Source organism: Diachasmimorpha longicaudata, chromosome 1, assembly GCF_034640455.1.
Source record: "Diachasmimorpha longicaudata isolate KC_UGA_2023 chromosome 1, iyDiaLong2, whole genome shotgun sequence".
NCBI classification, from domain to species: domain Eukaryota; kingdom Metazoa; phylum Arthropoda; class Insecta; order Hymenoptera; family Braconidae; genus Diachasmimorpha; species Diachasmimorpha longicaudata.
Window position 1 is genome coordinate 7,815,776 of NC_087225.1, and position 20,322 is coordinate 7,836,097.

The window sequence follows — 20,322 nt, forward strand, 5'->3', positions numbered from 1 at the left end:
AAATTTCATCACTTTTTTAAATCGGCTTATTGTGCAGAGGCCTTAATGCCTTGAAGTTATCTCCAAACTGTCCCTTCACCCCTCGGCATTCCACTTGATTTCTCGCATGGCCGACGTGTGCATACCGTAATCCGTGGTGTCTCAGAGTGTCACGTATCAAATATCGTCCATAATCGCCCGCATCGGGGTCCACGCCGTCGTCAATCAGGTAGAACGAGAGCGAGGAAGCCGAGGCGCGGCGAGAATGTAAGTCAATAATAAGATTCCGCTTCCTCAGTTAACCCAAAAGATCCCAAAAAATGCCAATTAACCGAGAAACTATGAAAAATCAGAGCCCCCATCTCCACTGGAAAATGTTCCGTTGAATTTGGGGGGGAACATTTTCCCTCCGTCCACGAGGTTTTCACTCACCCTGAAAATGCCCTCTTACCACAATCCGGAATATCCGCAGTGGATGGCCTTAAAATGAGTGCAGGAGTGAGACAGTTGTGAATGGCAATGTACTTGTAGAGTGAGAGGGGCATGCCTCACTGACATAATCCGGTATAAACTGGATACGCTCGGATTTCACCGATGATCAGTGCTCCTGCTTTCCATACATTTGTTTTCAATTCTTCGAGGCATTTGTAGTTTCTCCATTCTCAGCATCAGTTTGCCTTTATTTCCAGTGAGAAGGAAATACCAAGGAAATTGAAAAGCAACGGACGAGTGGTGAAAACTCAGGAGAAAACCTAAAGGGGGACAGGTTGGTTAGGCTTGAATATAACCACGCGACTCACCACGCGCCGAAATGTCCAACGAGGAGACCTCCGCCGATCGCAATGTCGAGATCTGGAAGATCAAGAAACTCATTAAGAGTCTGGAGATGGCCAGGGGGTGAGTGCATCCATTCAATTCCGAGAAAAGTCAAAACGTGTTTCATATTTTGTCCATATGGTGATTTGGGGGAGAACTAATGGCATTTTTTCTCCATAGAAATGGCACGAGCATGATTTCACTTATCATTCCCCCCAAGGATCAGATATCGAGAGTCAGTAAAATGTTGGCTGATGAGTTTGGTACAGCTTCCAATATTAAATCACGTGTAAATAGATTGTCGGTACTGGGGGCCATTACTTCGGTACAGCATCGACTTAAACTGTACACCAAAGGTATAAATTTGAGTATCAGAGGTTGATTGGGGTTTATGGAGGAGGTGGACAATTACTTGAAAAGAAATGAGTACACAATTGATCGTTTTTTGATAATTTTGTTAATCATGAATTAAAGGGAACATTCAAAATGTGATAAAAATTAATTATCAATCCACAGATATCGAAAATTAAACAAAAGTGTTGCACTTACTCATGACCTACTTATTTTTGGCAGCAAAGTCGAAAATCTCATTTAAATTTCCTTTCCATGAATTCTCTTTTTATCATGAATGTTGAGTAATGAATTGAGGGGTAAAATTGATTTGTCGATTAAAGTTCGGAGTGGTGATGGACTGATACTTTTACAGTACCCCCAAATGGTCTGGTGATATACTGTGGAACAATTGTCACTGAGGAGGGTAAGGAGAAGAAAGTTAACATTGACTTTGAACCCTTCAAGCCCATCAATACTTCCCTCTACTTGTGCGACAACAAGGTGAGTTTATAAGATCTAATGGACGATTGGCTTCCGAATTATTGCTAATGTGGTGTGTCTTTAGTTCCATACGGAAGCCCTCACGGCCCTACTAGCCGACGACAACAAGTTTGGATTTATCGTTATGGATGGTAATGGCGCCCTGTTTGGTACTCTCCAAGGAAATACGAGGGAGGTCCTTCACAAATTCACTGTTGATCTTCCCAAGAAGCACGGTAATTATTCTCTTGAATGATTGTTGGGGATTTTCAATGGCACAGGCTCTTTTATTAATGAGTTGAATTATAATTTGGAGTCAAAGAGATTGATAACGCACGGTCTGAAACTTATTCCTTGATATCTTGAAAGAAACAAAAAAAAATTTTCTCACGATATTCGTCACTCCTCACGTGCAGGAAGAGGAGGTCAGTCAGCCCTTCGTTTCGCTCGATTGCGTATGGAGAAGAGACACAATTATGTTCGAAAAGTAGCTGAGGTAGCCACCCAACTCTACATCACCAATGACAAACCCAACATTGCGGGCCTTATTCTGGCTGGTAGTGCAGACTTTAAGACCGAACTCAGTCAATCTGACATGTTTGATCCCAGATTGCAAGCGAAAGTCATTAAACTCGTGGATGTGTCCTATGGGGGAGAGAATGGTTTTAATCAGGCTATTGAACTTGCTGCTGAGTCCCTGCAGAATGTCAAGTTCATTCAAGAAAAGAAACTTATTGGTAATTAACCTTGTATTCTCTCTCAATTATTCACAAATTTTCACAATTGTCCGATTAATTTTGTAGAAATTTTGTTTTGCTAAACTTTATCGATTTTATGTGGCTATACAGAGGAGGATATTAATAATTCAATGGAAACACGACTTTTTCAGGACGTTACTTTGATGAAATATCTCAGGACACAGGTAAATATTGTTTTGGCGTTGAGGATACCCTGAGAGCGTTAGAATTAGGCAGTGTAGAGACCCTCATCTGTTGGGAGAATCTCGACATTCAACGGTACGTCCTCAAGAATCACACGAATGGTGAAGAGAAGGTGCTGCACCTCACTCCAGAACAAGAGAAAGATAAGACCCACTTCACAGATAAAGAGGTTCGTTAAAAATGATTAATGCATCATTTTGTAAATTTTTTGCCTATTCATTTCACCCATTAATATCTCTGTCTTTACAGAGTGGCGTCGAGTTAGAATTAGTAGAGTGCCAGCCCCTGTTAGAATGGCTTGCGAACAACTACAAGAGCTTCGGAGCAACTCTAGAAATTATAACGGATAAATCCCAGGAAGGATCACAGTTCGTCAGAGGTTTTGGTGGCATTGGAGGTGAGTTATGTCCGATAAAAATGTCATTAAATAATATTATGAACTCGTGAGCCCCCTAAATATGATAGAATATGAAATACGATGGAATAAATATGATAGAATATGAAATACGATGGAATTAAAAATATTCTGGAGTTTCTGGTACACCAATGACACTGGAAATGCATTGAAAATTTCTTATTCTTCTCGAACAAAACGAAAGGCTGAATTATTAATGGTCTAGCGTCTATTGTAATTGTATAGGAATACTGCGCTACAAAGTCGATTTCCAGTCACTGCAGGCTGACGAGCCTCTCGATGACGTTGACCTCGATGATTATTAAATATCATCAGGGGAAATAAATATGTTCAATCCAGGTAGATTGGTTTAATCCTTCTTGCGTGCTTTTATTCATTAATTTCAATTACCTTTTTTTTTTAATTGAAATTATTTCGTAAAGCCATATTTTCTTCACAAAATATGAACACTGTTGATGTTCATTTTATCATTTTAGTTCTCGAATAGATCGATTTGATTCTTGTACGTTTGTTCTCCATTGAATCTTCAGCATTTATTTTTCATCGTCTCGAGAGGGATACTTCTTCGCTCTGCGAATTTATTTCAAAATATGTATTCACTATTTGTTATTTTATTTGACGTTTCATAGGCATGAATCATCACTCGTTATTTTGATTTATCTCACTGGTGATATTTTGTTAAACAATTCATCTTCATTGAATTTATTCCAGAGACTGGACATTTTTCTGTTATTTCGATTTATGCATGATTGAGTTTAAGGAGACTTTTTGATGAATCGTAGTTTTTACGAATTGTAGTTGATTAATGGCATGCTATACCTGTGTGAGCTAAATTGACCATCAGGGGTTCAATGAGAATAATTTAATACTCATTAGTTCGAGAATAATTTAGTCACGAGCCCTGATGGTCGAGTCTAGGTAGATAATAAAGTCTGTTGTGTGTCTCAGTAGACATTAAAGAAGATTATCCAAATTTTTTTCAAAATACTAACATTAAATTTCTCAACTTTTTTATTAGCTCGCACACTGGGAAAGGTATAGTAGATGCTTCACTCTCATTAATGAGTTGATTTATTATTTACGAATTGAGAGGTCCTAGCGTTCTTCCTTCGATATTCCCTGGGAAAATGAACAATTAGAGTTATTATTTTATCAGTTCAATATTTTGATCTATGAGGTGTTGAATGTAGGCATTTATTTGGGATTTTTATTTTTTATTTCAGGTATTTTACGATACAAAGTCGACTTTCAAAGTATGCAGTTGGATGATATCGAAATCGGGAACTTCGATTTGGACGATTATTAAGATAACTGAGTTGAGAGTTATTTGGTGAATTAATTGAAGAATGAACAGTCATTGTGGCTTCAGGATTAATATTATATTGATAATTGAAAGGGCCGAAAACATTTTAAAACAAATAAATAAGAGTCTAAACAAGAGAAGAGGAATAATAAAGAGATTACACCACACATGCATTACACGTGAACGAAAAATCTCATGGAAAGAGGGAGTTGAATCTCTTCATCTTTGATCGTTAATATATCTGGTCCCGACGACGGGATTTTTACGAATTCGCGTCACTTTGAGGACTGCAATAATATATTCGAAATGAGAAAAAAAATCGAATTTTATTCAGCCAATTAGGAGATATTAACGATTAAAAACGATTGGTTTGACTCCCTCTCGCCTAAATTATGGAAATGAAAATCTATGGTTGATCGAAGATTTTGTCCTCCGAGAGAAGCTGTATTTTTCCCCTCCATAAATCGGTTCATCACGGTACACAATTGTAATAGAAAATTCATACTGATAGAAGATAACACAAAATTTTCCACGCAGAGTGGTCAGATTGCAAATTAGAAAAATTTATAAGCGAGAAGAATTCAGAACATTGAATGGAAAACGGACTTTTTTTTCTGTTGAGAAATTGACATAAAAGTGAGTCTGTGTGAGGATCATCGTGTGAATGATATCAGTGTGAGACGTCAAAATGAAATCCACAATAAATCGACGAAGTTTTCTCCAGTTTATGATAATTGGAATCGAAGCAATAAATAAATATTCGAATGGATTTTTATGGGCAACTCGAAGACTGTGACACTTAATTAAGCCAGCTTGAATACCTGCCTACATTAATCATAAAGAAAAACAAAATAAACAACTCAAATGAAACATTGTTGCCAGTTAGGAGCACCAGGAAGTGAGTGAACACTGTACATTAAATAAATTCAACACGGGAAAACGACGAAAATTCTTGAAGTGTTTTTTGGAATTAAAAAAAAAACACGTATCTTCTCAGGACGTTTACGTATTAATTCGGGGACATATTGACAGAGTTCGAGAGGTGTTTGACGATAACAAGAGCTGTACAACATAATTATTTAATTGTGGTAATGACGATGTGCAATTGGTGAAAAGAAATATTGTTGTTCTTCATTATTTGTTTTTCTTATTTGTTCTTGAATGGTTTTAATCCCAAATGGGTCATCTCTGACAATTATTTCTCTCACGATCATTAAATAACTGGAAATTAAAAGTCCAAACTTGACCCCATAAAAATCAAATATTGCTAGAATCTGTTGTTTTGAAATGCATGGATTGCAAAAAACGAATGTGGAAAAAAAACTGACCTCTTTGGGATTAATAAATAAATATCGTATAACGGAAGGTTCCAAGATGCATAAAAGTGTGATTTGTGTCTCGTAATTAAACTCGAAAGAATTGTATCATTATCCCTAGAGATTTCATTCATTTATCGAAATTATATGCTTGAAAAAATTAATCTGAAATAATTAGGAAAATTGTACTTAGAGATTTTCAATATAATTGTGGGGATCTAGGTATCACTTTTTTTCTATCCAACGATTGTCTTTCGCTTAATTTCATCGTTATCAGAGCGTACACTACCAGCAAAGATGAAATGATAGATTAGTGATGAAACAGTTAAATCTGCGTCCTCGACATTGCCTCATGTTTTTTACATAAATTAAAAAGATACAATAATAACTATTGAAACAGACGATGCCTGTCACTCTTTGACGTCAATCGAGAAGATTCGTGGTTGTGTGAGTGATAAAAATATATATCAAATTCGTACGCAGGTAGTGATCTGCTTCGGTCAAAAGAGAATTTTAAAATGACGAGAATCACGAAAATTCAGTCACGACTTCTGTCGCGACACTGCTCGAATATTTTTCAGAAAAAATAACGATTAAAGAAGTTCTATATTATATTATATGTCTTGTTACGAAACGAGGATTGAACAGGTCGTGGTGATCACATACAGTCACATTCCAACAATGATACACCGATGATTTATGGAGAAAAACAAATGATTAATTCAAGTTTGGAAATTAAAATGAAGATGGAAGGTGATAAGTCTTGTGTAATTTTATCATAATCACGATTTGCATTATTCCATCCCTCAATTTTATTTATTCAAAAAATATCTTATCATTTATCATAAATAAGAGATATATTGTCTCAAGTCATGATTTAAAACATTTCATTTTTCAAGTTCATTCAAAAAATTTCACAATTTAACTCCTGTTAAAAAATATCCCATCAAAAATAACCTCTTGATTTGCAACTAGACATCATCACTAGGTACAAGAAGATTGATACTAGAATTTTTAACATCTGCGCCTACGAATTTCTCCTCTCCCCCTCGAATGGACAGAACATTATCCGTAATATTGATCTTCTTCTCGTCCATCATAGCAGCCCTGAGCCACCTAGAGCCCGAGCATTTCTGGCAGCTGTACGAGGGCAGTTTATCCAGACTCACCGTTCTGTTTCCACAATCGGCGCACTTGAAAAAGTTCTTGACAGCTTCGATTACTCTCAAAGGATGTCTCTTCTCTTTACAAATATCCGATGCTGAGAACGACGTGTACTTGCAGATGAGACACCTAACTGCCTTGCAATCGACTTTAAATGTCGTCATCATCTTCTCCTCCATTCGCTCCTTAGCCTCCAACTTATTAAAATACTTTTCCTTATCATTCTCATCGGACTTCTCGATGAGATCCTCATGAGCAGAAGTCATCTCCATCAGCTCCTTAAATTTATCAGACGTTGAGCACACCTTCTTCGTGTCCTTCTCCCTCTCTCTAGCTTCATCATCTGCCTCCTGTCGTTTTCTCTTCGCTGAGTTCTCGATTTTTTCCTTGCTCTCACGAATTTTATTGGCGTTCCCCGATGACTTGATCCCACCCTTCTCCTTCGCCCACTTAATCGCACTCATCTTGGCGGAACTGACGCTCTTCTTAACGATTGGCTGAGAGAAGTCGATGGTGTCTCCAACAACTCCATAACCCAGACGTGGAAGTAACGCCCTAGGGGACACCACCGATGGCTTCGTCAAAGTACCATTCTGTCCTGCAGTTGATCCTGAAGAATCCTTTGGAGATCCCTTCGACAAGTTGTATATTGATGATAAACTCGATGGCTTCACTGAAGCAGTCTTCTGTGCACCAACTGGCGATGAAGAATCCTTTGGAGACCCCTTCGACAAATTCGATATCGATGACAAAGACAGACCAGGTCTGCTGTTCCAGCCCCTGCTGGCGCCAAACCTCTCCAATTCTCCCAGTTTGTTACCCACCTCCTGACATTTAGGAACCTCGTTCGACCCCTTCCTGAGCAGTGCCAGTCTCTCCGAGTCTCTCTGCTCCATCTTATGATTTCTCTTAGCCGGAATGGCCAGCATATTCAGGTGATTGAGTCCATTTCCCTGTGAGGTCATCCCTCCAAGCCTTTGGTTCTGCTGGGGCTGCCCAAAGTTCCCAATCTTCCGATTGCTGGAGTCAGTCTGTAAGTCAACCCTTCTCGATGCCTTGCTGTACTCCTGCTTCACGTGATAGATGCAGTACTCACATCTACTCTTGTTGATGACGTTTGTGCAGGGATCACCGCTCTTCTTAACAGATTTGCATCTTCCCAGATCACGAGAATGTCCCAGTATCATGATCTTCTGGGCATTGTCTATAGACAATGTTGCCTCGGCCTTGTCATTCCTCGACTCCATAACGTTGGGGTTGAGGACTCCCACAACTGTCCCCTCGGATGTCTTCCAGAAGAGTTTGTACGCTCCACTGAAAAGGAACAACGAGACACTGGGAATTTTGTCGGATAAATCGCTAATCTGCCAGATGCAGTATTGGTTTCCATTCTGGGATTTTTTTGTTGTTGAACGGTGAATCAGAACCCCAGCAATTACCCAGTCCTGGGATTGATCTTGAGTGGCAAGGAAGCTCTTTATCTTGGATACTGTGATAGGCTTTCTGTCCTGCATTCGTTCCTTCAATTCCTTGGAGGAGATCAAGGGCTTTACTATGCGGAGGCCGAAGACTGGGTCGCTGTAGACGTCGGGAGGTTTCGATAACCAGGTGGTCAGGGCTGTCCCTGACTTCTTCTTGGGGTCATCGCTTTGTGGAGCTGATGCTTTGGGCGCTGCTCCTGTTCTTTTGGCGAATGGACTTGGAGTGTCTTTTTTTGGAGTGCTCTGATGCTTCAAGAGGTCTCTTATGCTTCTACCAGAGTCCGAGTACTTCTGAGTTTCGAAGTATTTTTTATCCTCGTCGTCTGAGGAGTCCTCATCGTTGTAGAGGAGCGTTTGGGATTTTTGTGGAGGGGCTTTTGGAGGAGATTCATTGAGCTTGTCCAGAAAGTTGTAGTCTAGTTCTTTGAGAACTTTTGGGGGACCCGCAGGGGTAACGGCATCTTCTTCGTTGGCTAGGAGGTTGTTCAGAATGTCATCTTCATCTGAATCACTGTTCGATTTAGATTCTGAGATCAATGATTTCACATGATTGGTTTCCTTTTCCTGGGAATTTTGACTATTTACTCGGGTATTTAGGCTTTTTAAAGTCTCTTCTGGGGAATTACCAGTCCGGGATTTGTTGAGGCCATCTTTTAGGGGTTCTCCTGAATCTCTAGGAGTTGAGAGGTCGTCTTCGTTGGCCAGGAGATTGTTCAGAACATCATCTACATCTGAATCACTGTCTGCCATGATTGTAAACTCACTTCAGGGCTTTATTGACAGTTCTGGTAATTTAGGATCCGAGAGAACTGACTTTGGAGTTTAGATGTTAACTGAGAATTGATGAATTAGGTATCATCTGAGAGTATTCAAGTGTCTTACACTTCTTCCTGAATCAGAACGACTGTCGAAGGAGTTCAAAACGTGTTGGAGTTTTTCTATCTACAGATTCCTCGACTTCGTCTAGAAACTTACATTTCATCGCTCCAATCTCTTCAGAGGTTCAGGCTTATTTCTTGTTGACTAGAAGATTGTCGGTGCATGATTACACGTGGATTTTCGTGTTCGTCCAGTCGTACTCTTCACTAAAATCATAGAAAAGTGAATTGAAAGACAAATAAAGTAATGGAGACATTGGTAAGGCTTTTGAAAACACTTCATGGAAGCTACTTACACTTGAAATAATCAAATATCGATAAATTTCATTTACAAATTGACAATGACATGGTGCCCCGAACTACCACACTGAGTGGTTTACGCGGTAAAACATACATTCTTCCCCTTCTTCTTTTGTAGTGACAGCAACAGTGCTGATAATGCAGATTCCTCTGGTTTTATTTCAACATCTCTGCGGGCAGTAGAATTTGAAAGCTACGGAACTCGGAATAAAAAATTTTATTTGGAAATATTAGGTAGTAAATACCCTGACAAATGCTCTATCAGAAATAACCGATTTATTCAAACGAAATGTAGCGTAATATTTCTGAACTGTCCGGATGTTATTTGCAGTTTAGTATTTATTAATTAACAGAATTTCACCATTGGATATATTCTACATCAGTCTTCATTAAGAGAATATCGTCAACAAAAGCCACGATAGATGAAAAACGAATTAAGACAATTAGATGATTCCATTCATTTCTGATAAATTTAATTAAAGAGTTGGGTTCCTCTTTCTCAAACGTTCATGATTTTTAAACCCGGAAATGTTTTGACAAGCGACATTGACACCCGGTTATCAGTTATATTTCAACGTTGGCCATACTCAAAATTAATTCACGTGTTTATTCGTCATTGTTTTCTTTGCTAAGGTGATTGCTGCGATATTGAATGGAGGAATCGTGATGTTTCCACTGGTGATAACAGCTAGCTTCCGGTGATTTTATTTGAAGAAGGGTCTTCCCGTGGAAAGTCACGTTTTAACTCGTGACTGATCAAACTTCGAATGTATAAAAGCAGGTGCATTATTATGGGGACCATTGTAATGGTGTTTGTTGAAACAACCTCATCATGGTACGATTCATCTTCGTAGCCTCACTGGTCTCCCTTAGCTGTGCTAATGGTGAATATTGCTGATTCTAATTCAAGTATAATTGTTCATTGCAGCCTGTGATTGTTATTTTTTTACTGCAGCAAACCCCCCAAATGTGAACGTCGACAAGGTGGACCAGGTGGAGCCGCCATCCTGTCCTCCAAACTCATTCTATTCTTTCTGGACATGTCTGAGCCCTGTGTCCAACAACATGTCTTGCTATCAACCCTGCATTCCGGTAAAATCTTCCCCACACTTACTCTTTCTCAACACGTCTTTTATTTTCTCCCAGTACAGCAACACCATCATTCCAGATCTTCCATCCTGGCTGCATGTGTGCACCGGGTTACACCTTAGATGCGACCCACAACTGTGTTCCCATACCTCTGTGTCCTCATTTGGAAAGCGACCATCAGCAATCCAGTTCTGGGGAGACAGTTCTGCCTCTTGAGAGCAAACCCGTTAAGGTGGATCTCCCCCAGGAAGTGGAATTAAAGGTTGGTGGGGCAGGACAGGAGCCGTTACAGAGCAGGGAGATCGCTGCTGGGACAGATGAGCCCACAACTGACCAGCAACCTTCACTTATAACTGATAGGCTCTATCACCCTGAAGATGACCTCCACGCTCTTCTTTCTAACGCATTGAGGCCAGACGATGTGATGATGAGGAAGAGAGAGTATCGATCACATGCCAAGCAGCAACACCCTCTCAATATCCTGAAGATCCTGGACGATGAATCTCAAAAGCGTGAGGTGACCGACTCGAACATTCATGAGGACCATCAAATTGTAGAAGCTCCAGTAGCCGATGTAGAGGCTTTACCTGCTGAGGATGATGAGGTAATGGAAGAGGGCAAATCGTGTGTCCTGAAATTTCCGAATGGCTGGTTGTGCGGGTTGACGAGTAAGCAGCTGAGTCAGCTGATGGGATGGGACCACAATTACCTGAAGCAATTCCAAAGTAAATACGAACATGAGCTGCCTACGCTGGAAAAATGACCTGAATGGGGAATTAATAAAATAGCCAAATTGTGAATAATCACCCAAATTCATTTCTCATGTTGTGATGATTGATAAATAAATAATTCGTACGTAGATAGCCGACTAGTGATTGATTTTCGTGAAATGAACTAATTGTGTCGTTTGTAGTGTGTTTGTATCGGTTTGTACTGATCTTAAAATGGTTCAGTTGTCTTTCATTAATTTTTAAATAAATAGTATAAGTAGTGACCTCTGTGTGCCACAGGCGGACGTCTCATGCCGACTATCGAAATACGAATAATTTTGATCAACTCACTAGGATTCGATTGTGAATTATTCTTGAACAGAAATCGCCAAATATTGTTAAAATCAATAATAAAAATAACGTGCACAATTTAAAACAATTACACTATTTGAAAATTGTTTGAAAATTATTTTTAAAAAACTGGAGAAAAATTCATGTCTACATTATCGACATTTTAAGACTTATCCTACATAATCAACCTCAACCGTTTTATTTAATTTTTCAAACACGTTCCAACATGTTTGGGTAGCAGCAGTGATTGGGGAGGTATCAATGTAAACATCAGCTCCAAATCGTGTGCTTCTTAACAAATAAACCATAATAACAATTATCAGTTCCTAAAACACTGGAAATAATGGCAACAGAAACTGGACAATTGACTCCGATCAACCCTTTAACGTTTTACTCGAGGAATAGCGATATAAAAAAGATATTGGATATCGAACAGAAGTGTCAGAGGAGACGCCTGTTATTGCGGGAGGCGAGCAGTTTTAAACCGACTTTACTGGGACCATCGACATTCTGGGAAAAATATTATAAACAAGCGGAGGCTCTTGAGGTAGCTCGTGAACATAGCACGAAGAACGATCCACTTTGCACTTTTGTTTATCAGGATCATCACAACAATGGTCGCAGAATGTTTGTCGTTGCTCATCCGGAGGTCTATTGGTACTCTTTTATTAAGCAACAACCTGAAGAGAGGTGCACTTATGAGGTGAAGGATTTATGAAATTAATTATAAAAAAATCAACAGGGAAAATTATGGTTTCACTTCAATTTTAACTACTCAATTGGCTCAACGAACAGAGAATTTTAGACGTTTGGTTTAGCTGATTTAGTGTGCACTAAATTATCCAATTAAAAAAGCATCTGTTGATTAACTTCCGTGATTTTTGGGGAGGAAAATATGCCCAGTCTTTTTCTTGGACGTTTCCATCAGCTTTAGAATATACTTTGGGTGCGGATTATAACCCCTGATTGATCGATTGGTTTATTTTTTCCATAACTACTCGATCTAAAATTCTATATGTCAATCCTGAAAGTGTTTATCCCTTAAGTATTATATTCATTAACTATGCAACACAATGATAATTGTTATCCAACAACCTCCCTCGATTCATCAACAGGTAATTCCAGAAGGTGCTCCATGCTGGCTCTATCTAGACCTAGAATTCGAAAAATCGCTGAACCCGGATAGCAATGGTCCCTCGATGACAAAAACCCTCCTAGAAATAATCCTCGCCTTCTTGAAAAAGTACTGGCACCTCGAGTGTACGGAAAAAAACGTATTAAACCTGGATTCAACAACCTGCCATAAATTCAGCAGACATTTGATATTCTGCACGAAGGAGGTGGCCTTCAAGCACAACATCCACGCGGGTAGATTCATAAAAAATATAATAATGGAAATCGAGGAGTACCTCTCGTCAAACGGTTCCGCCTTCCACGAGGTTCTCAGCTTCTTTCCCTTGAAGGATCTAGAGTCCCTTTACATTTCAACTGACAAGAAAAAGAAAATCTTCATAGACTCCATGGTCTACACCAAGAACAGGCACTTCAGAGTGTACAAAGCCACAAAATGGGGGAAATTATCACACCTGGAGGTGGCACCAGAGTGCAATTATGAGCCAACTGTCGAACGAAAGGACAAAATATTGAGCATTTTCCTTGACTCGTTGGTCTCTTTCTTTCCTGATAAAAGCTCCTTCACCCTTCTAGAATTCAATCAGGACTCCTCGAGAGACATCGACAAATACCCCAGGGGACTCAGCCAAGGCCATCGGTTTTTTAGTCAGAATTCACACACAATTGATTCCCCATATCCTTTCATCGATAAATTCATCAGAAAACTGGTGCGGCCAGGACACGTCAGATATGCGATTCATTTTGAGGCCTCGCAGACTATTATCTACGATATCATTGGAAATAGGTGAATAATACTTGCGTACTTACGCTTATTAAAGACGACAAATGATTCATTTCCTTCAGCCTTTTGAATCGCGGTCTACCCCTGAACGTTCTTTGCCTAATTTTTTTTGTTGAAGTCGTTTTCAATTAGTCGTAAAAGTGGTAAACTTTGCTGTTCATTTTTTTAATCTAATGAATTATCCTGATTTCTCACAGATTTTGTGCTAATATCAATCGACCTCACAAGAGCAATAACATCTACTTCGTCGTTGACTTGAAAGAACAAGTTTATTATCAAAAATGCCACGATGAGGAGGACTGTCCAGGCTTCAGGTCAAATTCCATGCCACTACCAGTGGAAATATCATTCCTCCTCGACAAAGAGGATGATGATATTTTTTTGAGTCTCCCTGACTCGGACAACTCATTTTCCCTCATGCAGTCTGATAATAGTATCGAACAATGATGAACAAAATTATTTCCTCAGAGCTGGATATATATAAATTATTATATACGAACGCATGATGGAGCGCTCTGTCATCGACATTATACATATTTATACAAAAAATGAAATGGAATAAATTATTAATGGAATGTATTAAAGAAACGTTGGTTTCGTTTACAGATTTATGTATCAATTTTTTTTATCATACAGATGCTTCAACCAATTGTTCAGCGGAATTTTTTCTTGCGTGACAAATGTAAAACATTACTATTAACATCTATACAACACCGAATTTATGTACAAAATAGTTTATCGGTGAGACAATAAAGAAAAATTAATTTCACTTGTTTGTTCGGTAAATTTACAATTGAAGAATGTGAGAAGCCTGCGTTAATTAAAAGTAAATCAATCGAATTGTAAAACAATTGAAAATTTTGGCTAGTACGATGAAAAATATTCTGTTCAACAGATCAATCGATACACATTCGATCATTACATGATCTCTTTTTTAGGTAGTTCCACAAAAACAAACACCTCATCATATAAAACTAAATTTTTCACTATTTCACTGTCTTAAAATCAGGGGTTAATTTGAGTTCTCTTTAGGATGATTCGCTCAAGGCGTCCTAAAAACCTACTGACCACCAGAAGGTGATGTAAACCGATCAGCTTTACCTGAGAGCACAACGTTTGATTTATTTTCATCGCCAGTGCTATTATTAGACGATGAAAATGTGTACAATCGTCATGCAAACAGCTTGGTCAGGAAAATATATCTCAAATAGTTACTCTGTTTCTCAACCATCTGTTCAGATAATTCGTCGGCGTCACTTGTTGATTGCATTTCCACTTCACAAGGATCGATGCTCTTGGTGATGTTTTCATTGGAATTTAGGGGAATTTGTGGATCTACAGCAGGATCCATCCCCATGTCTTGGGATACTGGTTCTTTTATCACGACGTTTGGTTGGCTGTTGAGCACTATTTCACCATTTGAAGCATCAGTTTCTTCGCTGAGGTCGGGGACTTCTTCTGGTTTTTTATTTTTTGCTATGTAGTACTTATAGTCCTTCGCAGCCTGCCTCATTTTGTTCAGGAAATCAGGCAAACCTAATGGACAATAATAATTTTCACTGTTTAAAGAGAATGACTCCATTTTCATTACAAATAAAAAGATATATCGAGGAATATAATTTTTTCGATTCCTTCGTCTGTAAAAAATCTCTTGGGATTCACATCCAGAACTATTAATTACGACCACAATTATTTAATTCTTCAAATCTAAATTTTCATTAAAAAAATCATTTTGTAACTTCAGAAGGAATAATTTCTAAATAAAGTGCAACAACACTAATCAAAAAACTAAAATTGAAAATTAAACATCGTACATTAGTAAAATAAAAATTCTCACCACTCATTGCGACCCAGGAACTCACAGTATATGGTATATTGACCCCAGGATCCTCGAAATAGGTCAACCCAAACTCAATCCCAGGTTCATTGAAATCCTTACAGGGTTTAATAACCATGTACGACCAATACGAGTTAACCCTGTAGGTGTCTGGTCTGTCTGGAGCAGCAGGATGCTGGATGCCCCTGCTGACAATGACGACGATCCCCTTCTCTTTATCCAGAACCCAACGTCTCTGATAAACGTAATCGCGATTGGAGAAAAGTCTCTGCAAGAAAAATATTAAAGCACTGTTAGTTCAAATTTTTGGTATCGAACTTTTCATAAAAGACAGAACTTTCTAAGAAAGATGTTCTTCAAAGAGCTTTGAGCTATAAAAACATCTCATGATATCTTCATTTGAGGTCACCTCCCAACAACATTATTATTGAATTAATTGAGGTATTGATTGATGTGAGAGTCACTCGTATCTCCTAATGATTTTCTAAATGATCTCCAGCAAAGAAAAACCATTAGTACAATGTAATTACAGGCCAAATCATCTCCCAATAGATAACGTCACTCCTCTGGTTCTCATCAGTCACACCTTCAGGATCAGTATCAATGATCTCAAGCCTCTTAGCAGTGGTATCCCACTCTTTCCTGTAGTGGACATCCACCTGGACCCTAAGGAATTCATCTGCAGACACATCAGAAAAAGTCCCCAGGATTTTATAAGCATAAAGTCCCCCAGTATCTGGCTCCTCTCTCCTCCATATGAGCATGTCTTTCCTCTCGATGAAGGGCTTCCACTCAAGCCCATTCACCTTAGCCACCTTCTCCTTGCAATCGCAGTAATCAACATCAGGTTGTGCCTTATCGACGACCAGTCTGTGATGGCAATCCTCGCAAACAACAGTCGCCTCCTTGAGCTTGTGAATAGCTTCTATCTCATTGGCATAGCTATATAATTCCTGATTGTCAATTCTATCCCTCTCCCAGTTGAACATCGTCACCCCAACCGAACTGAACAAAAACTCCTTCCCATTCCTCCTCAATCTCTTCCTCCAGGTTCTCAGGAACTCTTTCAGAGCCACATCGTCCCAAATCTTCGTCCATAATCCAAACAATTGGAGGCTCCTGCGTACCCTCTGAGCAACAATGAACTCCAATTGTCTTGTGCAGGCCCTCGTAACCTCGATACTGTGGTCTCTCAACCAAATACCCATTCTATTAGTGTAACCTGAGTAGTGTCTGGAGGTCGTCAGGTAGGTTACATTACCAGCACAACGAGCCTTCGGGCTCATGTGACGTAAAAGAGTTCTCGAGATGTTCATCTTTGATGAATTATTTCGAGGATTTTTTTGGGGGTTCTGATAAATGTCACGAAGATTTCATCGTTGGGGAGTGTTCACTGAGTTTTGGAGCACCGCGTGTGATCTTGAATGATACACGACTGCGCAGATTAACCTGGAGCACATGCTTCGTGGCCACTGCTGTCTCGCGGGGAGATCAGGTACTTTAAAACACTGACGACTGTTGGATTAATTTTTTTAATTTTGTCTTGTTTTTGAGTGAACGGTTGATGAGTTTTTGGATTATAATGTGAGGAACGGAGAAGATGAAGGCTGCAGTCGTTCTTTGGGTTGTCGGGGTTCTCATGGGACTTGGGGAAGCAATTATTTTGATGAATGGAAATAAGACCAGCGAACAGCAGCAAGAATATAGGCCGGAGGGGCCTTTGGTTATGTGCAACTTTCTGTGAGTCAAATCATCATTTTTGATACTTTCCAAATTTTATTAGTTGCATTTAATCGTATAAATTGTTCATTTCCTAGTTTCTATGTTATTTTCTCTGCATTCTTAACCACAGTGACCGTTTAAGGGATCATTTTGATATTGACGAGTCTATAATACATTTTTGGGGTTTATGGTTTCAGGCCTGTGGATTTTATTGAGTGTGAGGAGCCTTTCGATCACAAGGGGAATAAAACAGCGAAGATTGAGAGTGGTTATGGATGTGTCAAGGTAAGGGAACAGTTAGACACCATTTGAAGGATTTATTTGATTATTTTAGCGTCGATAGATCTAAAAGTTGGGATAGAACGGTTATTGCAGTTGAAAATTTCCAAAGAATCTTCTGGATGTAATGAAGACAGAATTTTCCATATTTAGGTCTATATTTAGAGTAATATAGAAGGTCAGGTCAAAATCTAAGAACCAGCCTTTAAAATGGAAAAAAATCATGCATCTTTACTCTGACAATTCTTGGGTAATTAACCTGATTACTCTCTTGATCATTCTTTTCTTTTCAACAGTTTGGAGGTTCTCGATATGAAGAGGTAGAAAAAGCCAACGTCTCCTGCACAGTCCTCCCCGACATCGAGTGCTATGGCCCCAGAACCTTCTACAGGGACGGTGTTCCTTGCATAAAATATAGTGGCCATTACTTCATCCTGACACTGCTCTACAGTATTCTTTTAGGATTTTTAGGGACGGATCGCTTCTGCCTGGGCCACAATGGTACAGCTGTGGGGAAACTACTGACTCTGGGGGGCTTGGGTATCTGGTGGATCGTTGATGTCATCCTCCTAGTCACCAATTCCCTTTTACCCGAGGATGGAAGCAACTGGAATCCATTCGTATAACCTTAGTCTGCAAATAACCCTAGTTAAAAGATGATAGAGCCCATTGCTGAAGATTTGGAATTTTGTCCTTATAATTGTTGATTTTTAAGTAAAAATTATTATATAGAGGTAAAAAGGTGATTCGCAACTTCATCGCGTGCAGGAGGGTCTCCCGATTGTATATAGTATCTCCGACACTTGGTGAAGTCTCTTCTAAAGCTAATTCCACGTCAAGTTAAATTCTAGCATTTAAACGAAATAAATATGTATATATTTTTATTGAAAACAAGTTCACGTGTAAATAAATGAAATTTTGTATTCTAAACGTCAATCATGTCATTCCATTTGTCTACCAATCTGTTATAATTCATAATCGTCCGGATGGTATAGCTCGCTGAGGAGTCGATAAACATAGGAAGGTGCATTTCCACCTCTGAAAAACACAAAAAACAAATTAACTAATATCAAAGCGCTGAATTAAATTTAGATTCGTCCTTAATTGATTTTCTTCTGGCGTTTCATCCACTTACGTATTTGTGATGAAGAGAGTCACCAACTCGGGTGGCACATAATCGAACACCGGGTTGTACGCCTGAATCCTCTCGAGGAGGGGCTCATTGGCTCCATCGATCACTCCCTGGATCGGTGCCTGATATTTATTGAATGCCTCTTGCTCGAAGGAACATAGATAAAGTGGGGAAAGTTTGTAAAGAGGCAGCAGGACCATAACAGGGACCGAGTAGTGTTTCGCAGCATGAGCCACAGTATCACATCCAGCTGTTGCTTTTAATCCCCCATTAGCCATTACCGTGTGGGTGCCGATAATGACTTTATTCACTCTAGACATCATTGCGAAAATTCCTCGATCTGATATTAATGTTGTTTTTATTTTTTTGGGAAGCTTAGCTGCCAATTCTTGACCCTGGGAATCATTGATAATTGTGAGTACAAAGTCTTTGGAAGTTGAATATGGATTTTATGCAAATTTAATGGATTTTTCAGTTGCAAAGCAAATGGATTAAAGAGATACAAAATAATAAGAGTACAGGAATCAAATTGCAGAAAATAAAATCAAGTACACTAAAAACTGTAATTCAATAATTATAGAATAATTGATGATTTAATCGTACGCTTAGTGTAGGGTCCCCTTCAGCAATGATGACCTCAAATTCCCTAGTCTCAGAAGCTTTTTTGAAAAATCGTTCAACCATCTTTGAATATCCTATCGTCATTATAATTTCGTTTGAGTGGATGTGCTCAGACGCCTGCTGAGTTATGTTTTCTGAACTGAAAAATATCAATGCGATCAATTATCCTGAGTCAATCAATTAATGAATTTCCAGGTCACGATTAATAATTATCATTATCATTACCATGTTTCCAGCTCCACCTCGAACTCATTGATGTGCTCGATGATTGCTGACTTCAAATCAGGCACAGAACAATCGAAATCTATATCGTGGGCTCCTTGAGATGTCAATATTTTGTGCAATGACTCCTGGCAGTCTGCCTCATCTGGTTTATTCTCGAGTTCTAATGTGTACTCTTCCCTAATTATGTGGAGAATTCTTCTTACCATGTTGCCTATAGACGCCTCCAAGGGAACAGCAGCAATCATGTATTTTCCATTTAACGTTATTAAATCCATGAGTATTCTGATCAACATAAAGAACACACCCAATTTACAATTAAAGTGATATGGTCAATTGAGATAAATTACTGATGTTTACTAAATACTCAGTTGATTACGAATTTAGTTTGCCCATTGATTTTCCTAACCAATGAGCTGGGAGGGGAGAGGGCTATTGTTTACCTTGCTGTGCTCCATTCTGAACTGCTAACAATCTGCTTCAACACCTTGATGGTGGCCTCGACGATCTTGTCGGTTCCCTTGAGCTTTCTGTTGTCAATACCATTGTTGTTGAAATAAAACATTAAATAATTGTGATTGATGTAGGTATCCAGAGTAGGTTAAGACAATATCATACCCATAATTTATGTTTTTTACAAGCTCCAGAGCATCTTTATGGATGTCCTCGTTCATCGTCGGGACCATTTTGGATATTAACTTTATGTCAATAATGTTTACTGAACATTTATTAGAAAAACAGTAACGTTCATCTGGTCGTTGACAAGCTGATGATGAAATTCAACACATGGGTGTCACTCGAGTTTCCTCACTTCTGCCAGAGGGCGTTTCATCGGAGGGCGATTATTTAAAAGCTCTATTTTGTCATCTAAATGTTCTACTGTGCTTTTGGTTTTTGTACACTGTTTGGTGAATATTTTCTATAAGAGAGTGCAACAGAATCGACGTCAAACTAAGAGAAAGTTGAATAAGAGTTGAACGGAATCATCTGGATCCAATTCACTAGATTTTTTTATTAAATTTGTTGTTGCGTGGCATC

The 20,322-nt window shown here is 38.9% G+C and overlaps 7 protein-coding genes across 10 annotated transcripts; 4 read left to right on the plus strand and 3 right to left on the minus strand.

Annotated features, from left to right (window-relative positions):
- Positions 1–85: 85 nt before the first annotated feature.
- Positions 86–5,401, plus strand: LOC135159833 (eukaryotic peptide chain release factor subunit 1). Of its 4 annotated transcripts, XR_010298463.1 has the most exons (11): positions 86–246; positions 669–876; positions 976–1,151; positions 1,502–1,629; positions 1,694–1,844; positions 2,025–2,345; positions 2,498–2,718; positions 2,799–2,946; positions 3,190–3,303; positions 3,983–3,999; positions 4,188–5,401. XR_010298463.1 is itself a non-coding variant. In XM_064115941.1 (10 exons), the coding sequence occupies exons 2-9, from the start codon at positions 791–793 to the stop codon at positions 3,267–3,269; spliced, it is 1,311 nt and encodes a 436-aa protein (XP_063972011.1). In that variant the 5' UTR covers positions 86–246; positions 669–790; the 3' UTR covers positions 3,270–3,303; positions 4,188–5,401. The 4 variants fall into 4 exon arrangements, 3 of the variants coding, with proteins under 3 accessions (XP_063972011.1, XP_063971989.1, XP_063971998.1); XM_064115941.1 differs by lacking the exon at positions 3,983–3,999; XM_064115919.1 differs by lacking the exons at positions 3,190–3,303; positions 3,983–3,999.
- Positions 4,977–9,774, minus strand: LOC135159766 (protein MCM10 homolog). The gene is made up of 2 exons (XM_064115803.1): positions 9,403–9,774; positions 4,977–9,313 (listed from the first exon to the last, which is right to left on the minus strand). The coding sequence occupies exon 2, from the start codon at positions 8,976–8,978 to the stop codon at positions 6,555–6,557; it is 2,424 nt and encodes an 807-aa protein (XP_063971873.1). The 5' UTR covers positions 8,979–9,313; positions 9,403–9,774; the 3' UTR covers positions 4,977–6,554.
- Positions 9,775–10,041: 267 nt separating this feature from the next.
- LOC135159942 (uncharacterized) lies at positions 10,042–11,644 on the plus strand. The gene is made up of 3 exons (XM_064116016.1): positions 10,042–10,290; positions 10,362–10,498; positions 10,575–11,644. Exons 1-3 carry the CDS (start codon positions 10,239–10,241, stop codon positions 11,256–11,258), a joined length of 873 nt encoding a protein of 290 aa, XP_063972086.1. The 5' UTR covers positions 10,042–10,238; the 3' UTR covers positions 11,259–11,644.
- A 104-nt stretch (positions 11,645–11,748) lies between these two features.
- On the plus strand, positions 11,749–14,240 carry LOC135159818 (DNA-directed primase/polymerase protein-like). The gene is made up of 3 exons (XM_064115894.1): positions 11,749–12,259; positions 12,672–13,474; positions 13,669–14,240. The coding sequence occupies exons 1-3, from the start codon at positions 11,900–11,902 to the stop codon at positions 13,916–13,918; spliced, it is 1,413 nt and encodes a 470-aa protein (XP_063971964.1). The 5' UTR covers positions 11,749–11,899; the 3' UTR covers positions 13,919–14,240.
- On the minus strand, positions 14,031–16,624 carry LOC135159809 (stAR-related lipid transfer protein 7, mitochondrial-like). The gene is made up of 3 exons (XM_064115881.1): positions 15,839–16,624; positions 15,309–15,576; positions 14,031–15,007 (listed from the first exon to the last, which is right to left on the minus strand). Exons 1-3 carry the CDS (start codon positions 16,622–16,624, stop codon positions 14,643–14,645), a joined length of 1,419 nt encoding a protein of 472 aa, XP_063971951.1. The 3' UTR covers positions 14,031–14,642.
- Positions 16,625–16,908: 284 nt separating this feature from the next.
- LOC135159965 (TM2 domain-containing protein CG11103) lies at positions 16,909–18,026 on the plus strand. The gene is made up of 3 exons (XM_064116053.1): positions 16,909–17,048; positions 17,228–17,315; positions 17,606–18,026. Exons 1-3 carry the CDS (start codon positions 16,909–16,911, stop codon positions 17,933–17,935), a joined length of 558 nt encoding a protein of 185 aa, XP_063972123.1. The 3' UTR covers positions 17,936–18,026.
- Positions 18,027–18,173: 147 nt separating this feature from the next.
- LOC135159925 (translation initiation factor eIF2B subunit beta) lies at positions 18,174–20,096 on the minus strand. Its single transcript, XM_064115990.1, has 6 exons — positions 19,903–20,096; positions 19,728–19,814; positions 19,288–19,569; positions 19,045–19,201; positions 18,445–18,836; positions 18,174–18,347 (listed from the first exon to the last, which is right to left on the minus strand). The coding sequence occupies exons 1-6, from the start codon at positions 19,968–19,970 to the stop codon at positions 18,275–18,277; spliced, it is 1,059 nt and encodes a 352-aa protein (XP_063972060.1). The 5' UTR covers positions 19,971–20,096; the 3' UTR covers positions 18,174–18,274.
- Positions 20,097–20,322: the final 226 nt, after the last annotated feature.